Consider the following 12,854-nt stretch of genomic DNA (forward strand, 5'->3'; position numbering starts at 1 on the left):
AATCTACACTCCCACAGTAACCTAAGTTGCAACATTCGGGATTCCAATTCTACCAGTTCGCCTAAGTCCGAATTGTACCAAATTTTGTGATTTTCGTACCTTTAAGTACGAATTTCCAAAACTACCCCAGTCATGTTCTCCAATAATAACCTTTAGTTCACATTTAAGGATTCCAGCTCTATCCGTTCACCAAGAACCAAATTTAGTACCATTTATTACTTTTCGTAGAGGTAAGTACGATTTTATAAAACTTCCTCAATTCCACATCCCAACAGTAATTTTAATCATAAATTTCAGGATCCCAGCCCTATCCGTTCACATAAATCCAAATTGTAGCATATTTAGTACTTTTCTTACTTTAAGTTTGATATTGTCTACGTTCAATACTGTCTCAATCCTGTACTCTAACAGAAATTTGATTTTCAAATATAAAAGATCGTTTACATTAAACCGGATTTGGTTAACCCAGTGGGTTTAAATTTTCAATTTCTTTGAATATATGCCAAATAAATCCTCATAAAGTGGGTTAACCCGGTAAAAAGTTCTAATGTAAATGCCGTATAAGTTTTCTATTTCTATGTCTATCTCTATCCTTTCATTTAAATCCAAATTGTACTAAACTTAGTATCATTTAGTACACATAATCATGCATTTTCAAAACTACCTGGATATCTCAATCCAACACTCCACCCTTAATTTTGATTCCAAATTTTAGGATTCCAGCTCACATAAAACGAATTGTACTCTATTAATACCATTTAGTGCTTCTCGTATCCAAAAGTGCGAAATTTCAATACTACCTTAATCCTGTGATTTGGATTCCAAATTTAAAATTTTCATCTCTATCCATTCACTCTGATCTAAACTGTACCAAATTTAGTACCATTTAGTAGACCTAATGACAATTTTTCAAAGTACCATTTAGTACTTTTTTTATACAATCAAGAATTTCCTAAACTCCGCCAATCCTACACACCAAAAGTAATTTTAATTCCAAAATTATGGAGTCCAACTCTATCCATTCACACTTAATCAAGTTGTACCAAATATAGTACCATTTAGTACACATAAGTACTATGCTTCCATGTCTTAATTCTATATTCTAAAAGCAACAATTATTCTAAATTTTAGGTTTCCAGCTCTCTCCGTTCACCCAAATCCTAATTGTACCAAATCTAGTGCCGTTTAGTACTTTTCGTACACACAAATACGAATTTCCAATGATATCTCTATAGCTCAATCTTCAACAGTAATCAGAATTCCAAATTTCAAGGTTTAAGCTCATTCGTTTAAGCAAAATCCAAATTGTACTTAATTTGGTACCATATAGTACTTTTCGTACCAATAAGTAACTACCTCAATCCTACATTCAACATTCATTTTTTCACAATTTGAAGACTCCAGCCTATCTGTTCACCTAAATCCAACTTGCACCAAATTTAGTACTATTTAGTACTTTTCGTACACATAAGTACGATTTTTTAAAGCTGCTTCAATCTTGTGCTCCAATAGTAGTCCTGATTCCGATTTTCCGGATTCCATCTCTATACATTCAACTAAATGCAAATAGTACCAGATTTAGTTCCATTTTGTACTTTTTATACACATAAGTACGAATTTCTTTAATCATTTCCATACATAAACACCACTTCCCAACCCGTATTCCATATAAAATTTCAATATTCTAGCTATATAGGTTCAATATGTTCAAAATATATACAATTAGAACTAAATTTAGTAATTTTTAGTCTTTTTAGTACACTTATAAGTCGAATTTCCAAAAAGCCTTTTGTACAGCTTTCTAACTTTTCATCAGTGACCCACATTCCAAATTTCAGAATTCTAGCTCTTCCCGTTCGCCTAATACAAAGGGTACCATATTTGGTACATTTTAGTACTTTTGGTACCCTTCTAGTTCGAATTTCCAAAAACCCAGCCTTATCTCACGCCTACACACCAGCAACAACCCACACACAAAATTTCAAGCTTCTATCTTCAGCCGTTTCGTCTGGGCGATGATCTGTCAGTCAGTCACTCACTCACTCCCTCACTCACTTAACACTAAGCTCTTTTATATATATAAATAACAACATTAATTCATTCATTCATTTTATTGCACAAATTATAGATTTTTAGTCGGAATCAAGACAAATTTAATATGGTATGAAGTTGCATTTCCAATCTGCTCCATTTGAAAAAAGTTTATAAGATGGGGTTTAAAGGGAAAATGAGAACCATTTTAATATCCCCTGATATACAGTATTATAACATTTTCCAAACACTAAAGAACTATATCTGTGGAATTATGAACTTGGCCGTATTATGCCTTAATTAGCACATGAACCACCTAGGATACAAATTTCGAAATATACTCCAAAACTACATTCTCTCCAGAAATAAACACTTAACTTTATAAATATTTATTATATCTATACACACATAAGTACATACAAGTTGAGTACACACCTGTTTAGCGACGTAAACACAGGTACATATGACTCATATGCTGAATCTTTAGTGTTGAAATCCAATTGTTTATTTATTTGTCCAAAGAACTACTGTTTATGAACATCCTATGTTGGTTGACAATTTTACAGCTATACAATTCAGCAAAAATACATATGTACATAAACATAATAATTTGCGTATATTTCAAACACACGATTCATACGTTATACGTATACTATTCACATATTGCGTATTCCATGAAGGGCCCAACAACAATTCTCATATATCCTCTGACAATCACGTTTGGTAAATAGTACGCCGATTTAATTATTAAACAAACAAAACGCTCATAATATGGTTTCAATAGAAATAAACTACTATTTTGCCTTAAAGACAATGATGATTTCATTACAATGCATCAGCGTTGCCACTCTTGGGGATTTCCACCAAATATTGGGACATTTTTGCCGAAAAAGGGGACAAACTTGCCACAATAACTAGGTAAGATAGCAATCGAAATCGGAAAACAGCTGTTTTTTCTCAAGTCTAATGTCAAAAATTTCGACTTTGTTTACGTTTTCATAATGGACGACAATTCACAATAATGCATTTTGACAGCAAACTTGAGAGGTATCGATAATCAGCTGGTCTCCCTTGGTGACCTTATTTATAGGCCATGGAATAGGTAGTCCATTTAGCTCAGCTGATGTCTTGATTAACTGTCAAAGTGCGTAATTTCTCGATGTGCAGTGTTTCCAACCATGTGAAATATTATATAGAAAAATTTAACAGATAATCGAGACAAAAACAAAGGTTTTTGTTTTGATACATCACCTTGTTATTGCATCATGAACTAGGTACTCCATTTAGCGCAGCTGATAATCTGATTAACTGTCAAAGTGCATAGCTTCTACTTGCAATCGACGTGCAGTTTTGCCAAGCATGAGAAATATTACTTGATAAAATTTGACAGATGGTCAAATAATAACAGATGTTTTTGTTTTGATACATCCCCATATTATTGCATTAGATGTGTCTGGTTACTTTTCCAGTAACATTTATTCAGTAAGTTCTAGTTCAGAGAGTAAGCCTTTCTTACTCTCTTTTGCGATAATACTGAAAAAAGTAAACAGACAACATTTAGTAAGATTTAGCAAATAAACAGCTGATTCAAGAAAAAATTTGATTTGCGCCAAAATAAACAACAAACAAGGACGAACACAATTATTTGTATTGCATTTAATATTAAAAATAAAATGAATAATAAAAGAAAATTTGATCTGGTATGTTCCCCGGGAACATTTAAGCTCCCTGCATCAATACATTGCCCTCTATCTGGAACTTGCCTAAAAATATATAAGGAATTAGTTTCTAATTTAATGAAACTTTGCATTACTTACGAATTTTCTTCCATTTTCTGTAATTGACTTCAAATTGAACTTTGCAAATTAAATAAAATGTTTTAAATAATTTTTGTGGCTGAGTTGCAAAATCTTACTGAATAAAATTCTTTCAGTAAACTCCAGCAACTTTGTTGTTGTTCAACTGTCAAACTTGCTCTCTCACTTGACTCTCTTTTACAGGATTTTTGTGTAAACAGACAACATTTGGTAACAATTGTTACCAAATATCGAGTTAACAGACAGAGCTATTATAGGAAGAAACATTAGCTTCTGTGATATCATACGCTCAGTAAAGGGGTTTACACAATATCATTTTTGATTGTCAGATTTTAATCGACAACTGACTGTCCAACAACCATAAATATTTTCGTGGTTGCTTGATGAATGACGGCACACGATGAAACAAGCAAGAGTGTCATTCAGGAGTGATAGTGTGTACACCGCTTAAGGTACATGAAGAAATATTAAGGTATTATTTCAAAACAAAAACAACTGTTATTATCCGACCAACAGCCACATTTTATCTAGTAATGTTTCTCATGGTTAACAACATTGCACGTCGAATTTAAGTAGAGACTATGCACTTTGGCAGTTAATCGGATAGTCTGCAGCGCTAAATGGAGTATACATGATGCAATAATAAGGAGATGTATCAAAACAAAAGCATCTGTCAAATTTTATTTAGTAATATTTCTTATGGTTGGCAACATTGCACGACGAATTCAAGTAGAAATCAAGCTCCATTAAACAGTTCGCATAATAAGCAATCGTTATCATCAATTTTAGTTGAAAATCCCCCATGTTGTAAATGTTTTTGTTTACGTTTTCATATGATTATGCCAAAAATGAAAGCATTTTTACATCTCGGGTGAAGTCATCTGTCCTTATCGGACGATCTTATTATTGGGCCATGGTAGAAACCAAGATCTATTAATAAGGTCACCAAGATAGCAATCGAAATCGGAAAACAGCTGTTTTTTCTCAAGTCTAGTGTCAAAAATTTGGACTTTGTTTACGTTTTCATAATGGAAGTCAATTCACAATAATGCATTTTGACAGCAAACTTGAGAGGTATCGATAATCAGCTGGACTCCCTTGGTGACCTTATTTATAGGCCATGGTAGAAACCATGGCACAATGAATAGGTAGTCATTTTAGAGCAGCTGATGTGAAATATTATAAGGAAAAATTTGACAGATGGTCGAGACAAAAACAAAGATCTATTAATAAGGTCACCAAGATAGCAATCGAAATCGGAAAACAACTGTTTTTTCCCAAGTCTAATGTCAAAATGTCGACTTTGTTTACGTTTTCATAATGGAAGTCAATTCACAATAATGCATTTTGACAGCAAACTTGAGAGTATCGATTTCCAGCTGGTCTCCCTGGATGACCTTATTTATAGGCCATGAACTATGCATTTTGACATCTAATCGGAAATTCAGCTGCACTAAATGGACTAAATCACCTATTTATTATGCCTAGGATCACAGGATTTAAAAAACAAAATTTGAACCAAACTATTGGATAGTTAGTAATCGATGTTGATACTTAAAAGCGGTATACACACTATCACTTTTAAGTGACAATTTAGCCACTTATGACCGTCATTCATCAGGCAATCACGAAAATATTCATGGTTGTGGACAGTCAGCAATAGATAAAAAAATTACAGTAAAAAAATTATTTACACAAAGCATTTCGAATATACAATAGCAGATACCCAAATAAGGCCCATTAAACAGGTCAACAAGGAAACAATTGTTATCGGTAATTTTGATAGTGTTTACATAGCTTAAGTAAGTATTGAAATGGTTATTACCAAGATCTATTAATAAGGTCACCAAGATAGCAATCGAAATCGGAAAACAGCTGTTTTTTCTCAAGTCTAATGTCAAAAATTTCGACTTTGTTTACGTTTTCATAATGGAAGTCAATTCACAATAATGCATTTTGACAGCAAACTTGAGAGGTATCGATAAACAGCTGGTCTCCCTTGGTGACCTTATTTATAGGCCATGGTTATTACGATTAGTCGAATGTAGATTTACCTATCTCTATCCACAGTTAATATTCTGCATTGCATTCGCCGTTTTAAATTAAAACACTTTTGATTAAGTAGGTGGCAAAGCAGTGTATTTTGTGATTAATCAATTTTTATTATAGCATAGATCTTCTGTACACTTTCGAAATAAGTATAAGACAACATAGTTTTAATTTGTCCTACTTAAGTGAATTCGTGTGCATACACGTGTATAGTCGATATATGTAATATTTCGCGAATTGCGTGGCACTTAGTACATTATTATTCATTTCAGGTTTGTGACTGGATCACCAAAATGCACTTTCTAACTGCTGCCGAAGTCCGCCAAGCATATATTGATTTTTTCAAGGAGAAAAATCATATTTATGTACATTCATCTAGTACGATTCCGTTGGATGACCCAACGCTACTATTTGCAAATGCCGGCATGAATCAGTTCAAGCCCATATTCTTAGGAACCGCTGATCCTAATAGTGATATGTCCAAATGGCTTCGTGTAGTCAATAGCCAGAAATGTATTCGTGCTGGTGGTAAACATAACGATTTAGATGATGTTGGCAAAGATGTATACCATCACACGTTCTTTGAAATGCTGGGAAACTGGTCGTTTGGCGATTACTTCAAGAAGGAAATTTGTGCTTGGGCATGGGAGTTTTTAACGGAACGTTTGGGTTTAGATAAAGATAGATTGTATGTGACTTACTTTGGTGGAGATGAAGTAAGTGGTTTGGACCCCGACTTGGAATGCAAGCAAATGTGGTTGGACTTAGGCTTAAAGCCCGAACATATTATACCAGGCAACATGAAGGATAACTTTTGGGAAATGGGAGAGACTGGACCTTGCGGTCCTTGTTCTGAACTGCATTATGATCGCATAGGTGGTCGAAGTGTTCCCGAGCTTGTAAATATGGATGATCCTGATGTATTGGAAATATGGAATTTAGTTTTCATTCAATTTAATAGAGAACAAGATGGAACATTGAAACCACTGCCTAAGAAACATATTGACTGTGGTATGGGTTTTGAACGTTTAGTTTCTGTCATACAAAATAAACGCTCAAATTATGACACCGACATATTTGTACCACTTTTTGATGCTATTCAAACCGGCACCGGATGTGTTCCCTATGGAGGCAAGGTTGGCGCAGAAGATAGTACAGGGGTAGATATGGCATATCGAGTTTTGGCTGATCATGCAAGAACTCTTACTATTGCTTTGGCCGATGGAGGAGTACCCGACAATTCGGGTCGGGGTTATGTATTACGTCGAATTTTGCGTCGTGCTGTAAGGTAAGTGTATAATTTCTTCATGACATGTTTTCTAATCTTAATCTTACACATGCTTAAAAATTAAAATTTGAGTTTTAAATTCCTCTAATTTCCACAAATATGGTCCAAATCGTAACAATTAAATTTATTAATTTTATACTAATCTATTACGGTCAAATATAAAAACAATTATTTTAAGTACCAGTATTCTTTTAATTTTTCTTAACAATAGCGAATTTTTAAAATAAGCTAATCTATACATTTTCAATACATTTCAAACATGTCGTAGGAACCTTTAGTTGTTAGTGTAGTATATGTATGGTGATCCCGTCACTTCTCTTATTCTACGTCATATTTTTTTTATCTATATACGCCACTAATATCTTAATCAGTCTGTGTAAATTTGATATTCTATATATAATTGCGCTAAATTTTACTGGAATTTGTTTTCACCTCGAAAATGATAATTGAGTTCGTTTGTTATAGAGGTTGTTTCACATGGAGACCTTTAGTTTATTGTGTTTATATCGATTATCTGAAAAGATAGGATTGATGAGAAGGGGAATGGATAGAAGATTATATTATATGTTGTACCTTAGCCATGAGAGACTTTTAGAAAATGCTATGCATTTTAGTGTGAACTATTCCGGACCTATATACCTATACAGAAATATCCCTAAAATATATACAGTCGTGTCTGGATAAAGTGAACTAATTTCTGCAAGGTCTGTTCACTATATCAGGATTTGAACTATTTCATTGAAAGAATTCGCTAATAAGTGATTGTTTCTTACGCTCAGATCTTGACTTGAGAACCTCTTCGAGGTTTTTTCACATTATAGAGTACTGAGTGTAAATAATCGTTCACTATTTCTGGCGTATAATGAAATACAATAACCTGAGGATAAATAGTAAGCAATTCATTTATATAATGATAATTCTTCACATTTCATAGTTATCATAGTTAGTGAATCCAACGATTTGAACTTTTAAGTAAGAAAAGACCTTAGATCTACCGAAACCTAATTATTGTACCTAATTATTGTATCTATCAAACCATTGAACATTGGGACTTTTTGCCGGTTTAAGCTTGTCTATGAGGATTTATTTGACATTTCTGTAATAGAATTAACAAAAGCCCGCAAAATGCAATATATATATATATATATACTAGCTGGACACGTGGCGCTTCGCTGCCCCTACTAAAGTGATTAAAATGGGAAAGTTCACGTAGAAAACTGTTTGTATGCAGTTTAAAAGCTACTATTTATTGATAGGCATGATATATAGGTATTATAGTAGCCAAATTCGAAGATTACTGTTCGGCTATAGATATTTCGTACTGTAATATTAGTAATTATATCGTAGCAGCTGGTTAATGTATAAGTTTAGTTTGTCGTTTCCTCTATACATCTTCGAAATAATAGTTTTTGTCATATCAGTTTGATCAACTAAACTTAATAAACAAAATCACATCTCTTATTTCAGTCAAATCTTCATATTCAATCCTTCTAAAATGCTTTCGTTTAAAAGTTGGCATCATTTCTCCAGCTATGATGATAAACCACCAAAGATTTCAGATTTTTATAACTTTTAATCCACCATCAACATTTCGTTACTGGATATCTCCCAAGTATTCATACTTTTATTGAATTCATGTTTATTTTCCCCAATGGTTGTAGAATTATTGAAATTCGAAAAAAGTTCCTTAACTGAAATGTTTTTTTTTTTTTTTTTTAATGACAAAATGTAATAATTTTCATTTTACACAAATTTTATTCAAATATGTGATGAAAATGCAGAGATAAAAAACAGCAGACGTTCGCGGAATTACTGAACTGGTGGTTTTTATCATTACTGATAATATCATAATTGGACAAAAAATTATGAGTCGAAGATTTCTGATTTGGACCAATTTTTACTTCCTGGTAATTTAGGATTGGATTTGTACTTATCTGAGTATCATACATACTTTTATGAACAGATTTATTCAAGTTATTCTAATATGTTCATAGAAAATGAATATTAGTTCAGAGGTATGATTACAGTTGATGCTATAACACCTCGTTATCGCGAAATTTTTGAAGTTTATTTTGCTTATCTCACTTCCATGGGATGCCATGACTAACTGCGAAAATGTCTGCAAAGTCAATTCAGCGATTTTTGTGTCTACAACCAAATACGTTTCTTTTTTGTATATATAGATAAATTAAATGCAATTGGGAAAAGTTCTTCCCATTGTTTCACGCCAATTTTTATAGGATAATGCGTATTTGTAACCAATTTACTCAGGCAAATTTTGATGTGGTAATCTGTAACCCTTCTTAAGATATAAGCATAGAATGTCTATGATATTTCAGAGTTGGGAATACTTTTGATGGTATAACTCGACATCCACGTGGATTTTTAGTATTTTATCTAGCCTTTATTTTTTCTATTGGGTAGCATCAAGTGCTGTAAAAATCTCAGTAAAATCTGTTCAGTGGTTTTTGACTTTTCAAACAAAACTTTTTTTATTTTCTATATGTAAATTATTTAAATGCAATGGGGATTGCATTTCCCCCTAATGTACCCCGATCATTTTTGTATGGATGATGTGTATTTATACCTACGTTATCCAGACAAATTTTGAAAGCCATACCTGTAACCGTTTCCAAGATATACGCATATTACATGTTTCGAAATTTTGAGATATGTTTGCTATTGATGCTACAACTCTGCAATCACGCGGAATTTTTGAAGTTTATCTAGCCTATGTTACTTTCAGGGCATGCCACGACATACAGTGTAAATATCATTAAGATCTGTTCAGCGGTTTTTGCGTCTATCGGTAACATACAAACAAACAATTTTTTTCTATTTTATATATATATATATGTATATATATATAATTTAGGATTATAACTATGGGCATTGGTTTGTTGAACAAATTAGCTGAAATTGAAATATTGAATAAATCGAAGTATGTAAGTATCGGCCGCAATGTTGTTTTTGGAACGTTCCCACGCCTCACTATTCCACCCCTGCCGACCGAGGAGGCGGCCTCGCCTTTAGTAGAGATCGCGTACGCACCATAATGCGCATCATGATGGAATATGAGAAGGGAATAGAAAACCGATACAGCCAGTTTATTTTATTATTAATTAGTACTACTCATTTAAAAATACAATTATGTTAGATTTTATAACTTCTATATTCTTGCAAAAATCAACATTAGAGTACAAAGAATTAAAATCAATACACATTTTACTGAGTGGATCTGCCATAGAATAATTTGTGCGATGAAAATCTACATATTTTTCCAGGCTCTTCATAAAGATTAAGTTAAGCTGGGTACACTGATACGTCTATAAATAATATGTTTTTTTCTATTTGTAGATATGCTACAGAAAAATTAAATGCAAAACCGGGATTCTTCGCATCTCTTGTTTACACTGTCATTGATTTACTGGGTGATGCCTTCCCTGAAGTTAAAAAGGATCCTCAACACATAGTTGATATCATAAATGAGGAAGAAACCCAATTCTTAAAGACATTATCAAGGGGCAGGAACCTCTTTAATAGGACCATCGCCAAACTCGGAGATGAGAAAGTTATTCCGGGTGACGTCACTTGGCGTTTATACGATACATATGGATTTCCTGTTGATTTGACTCAACTAATGGCTGAAGAGCGTGGTCTGCAAATTGATATGGAAGGATACGAAGCTGCGAAACACAATTCGTATATTCTTTCTCAGGGCAAAGGCGTCAGTAAAGCTAATGAAATCAACCTCGACGTCCACGCAATTTCTGAACTAAAAGACAAACAAATACCGGTAACAGACGACAGTTTCAAATATGCATATGAAAGTGTGTCAGACGATCCTCAATCCGAATACCAATTTAGCCCATGTACAGGAACAATCGTTGCCATAAGATACAATAATGAGTTTGTGGAAACAGTAAATTCTGGACAAAAGGTTGGAATTGTTTTAGATAAAACCAATTTCTATGCGGAAAGTGGCGGTCAAATTTATGACCAAGGTGTTTTAGTAAAACTTGATGAAGAAGAAAACGAATTTATTGTCGACAGTGTGTACAACAGAGGTGGCTATATACTTCACATCGGTACTGTTGAGGGACGACTTTCTGTGGGAGATAAATTAAATCTACAAATTGATACAATAAGACGATCGCTGACTATGAAAAATCATTCTGCAACGCATGCTCTTAATCACAGCCTGTTACAAGTGTTGGGCAAAGACACGGACCAGAAAGGGTCCTTAGTAGTGCCCGAAAAATTGCGATTTGATTTTAGTAGCAAGTCAGCATTGACTATTGAACAGATTGCTAACACGGAACAACTAACAAAAGATCTTGTTTACAAAAACGTCCCCATATATGCAAAAGAGTCAAAACTGCAAATTGCCAAAACTATTCGTGGTTTACGCTCCGTTTTTGATGAAGTATACCCAGATCCAGTTAGAGTAATATCTTTTGGTGTTCCTGTTGAGGAATTGGAGCAAAATCCTGATGGTGATGCTGGTGAAAAAACGTCTGTTGAATTTTGTGGAGGTACTCACTTGAAGCGATCGGGCCACATTGTGGACTTTGTAATTAGCAGCGAGGAAGCTATTTCAAAGGGCATACGACGTATTGTAGCTCTTACTGGACCCGAAGCAATAAAAGCTATCAATAAGTCAAACTTATTTCAAGCTGAAATAGAAAAAATTAACAAGGCTATAGAAGAAGATGCTAATGGGCAAAACTCAAAAAATATTGTTAAACAAATCGTGGAAATAAATGAAGAAATTTCTCGCGCAATAATTCCGCACGTAAAGAAAGATGAAATGCGAAGCAATCTTAAAAATCTTAAGAAAAAATTAGACGATAAGGAACGCGCTCTGAAGAACCTAGTCGCAGTTCAAGTTGTGGAAAAAGCTAAAGAGTTGTGCACATCAAAACCTAATGCGTTGTTCTTCGTTGAACAATTAGACGCTTATAACAACACAAAGGCTCTGGACGCTGCCCTGAAGCAGGTGCGTTTGCTAAACCCCGACACTTCTGCTATGTTCTTGTCAGTCGATGTTGATTCGAAGAAAATATTTTGTCTGTCTTCGGTACCCAAGTGTGCCGTCGAAAAAGGTTTGAAAGCAAATGAGTGGGTACAGCATATTTCTAGCGTTCTTAATGGCAAAGGCGGCGGTAAGCCTGAATCCGCACAAGCATCAGGGTCAAACTATGAAAACGTCCACGAAATAGTTAAACTTGCAGAAGAATTCGCAAAGACCAAGCTTGAAGCTTAATATATACGTATATGTTACGATCAAACAACATTGCGAAACAATGCCTTCTGGATATAGAAGTACCATCTTTTTTACTATATTTATTCCAACGTATGAAATTAACTATTTAATATTTTTTCTCCAATTTATTAAAATGCATTAAGTTGCACATAAATGATCAATAAAAAGGGCATATATATTTTGCATTTTTCACAAAAAAGACTAGTATATTTTTTTTATTTGAGACCGCACTTAATATTGCGTTATTGCATATTTTAATTTTTAACACTGCAAACATATTTCTTCTTTGTGGACACTGGAATAAATAACGTAGGGATATTTCATGTTTATAACTTATATTGGTGCTATATTTGTGTCCTTTATAGTTAAAAAGACAATACTCGATGGTTCTGAAATTAAGCCC

General features: G+C 33.7%; 1 protein-coding gene across 1 annotated transcript; it reads left to right on the forward strand.

Moving 5' to 3' along the window:
- Positions 1-6,164: 6,164 nt before the first annotated feature.
- LOC133334072 (alanine--tRNA ligase, cytoplasmic) lies at positions 6,165-12,451 on the forward strand. The gene is made up of 2 exons (XM_061542371.1): positions 6,165-7,185; positions 10,543-12,451. The coding sequence occupies exons 1-2, from the start codon at positions 6,191-6,193 to the stop codon at positions 12,449-12,451; spliced, it is 2,904 nt and encodes a 967-aa protein (XP_061398355.1). The 5' UTR covers positions 6,165-6,190.
- The last annotated feature ends 403 nt before the right edge of the window (positions 12,452-12,854 follow it).

This window comes from Musca vetustissima, unplaced genomic scaffold, assembly GCF_032173495.1.
Source record: "Musca vetustissima isolate MV318-11 ecotype Yass unplaced genomic scaffold, APGP_CSIRO_Mvet_v1 utg36280, whole genome shotgun sequence".
Lineage (NCBI taxonomy): Eukaryota > Metazoa > Arthropoda > Insecta > Diptera > Muscidae > Musca > Musca vetustissima.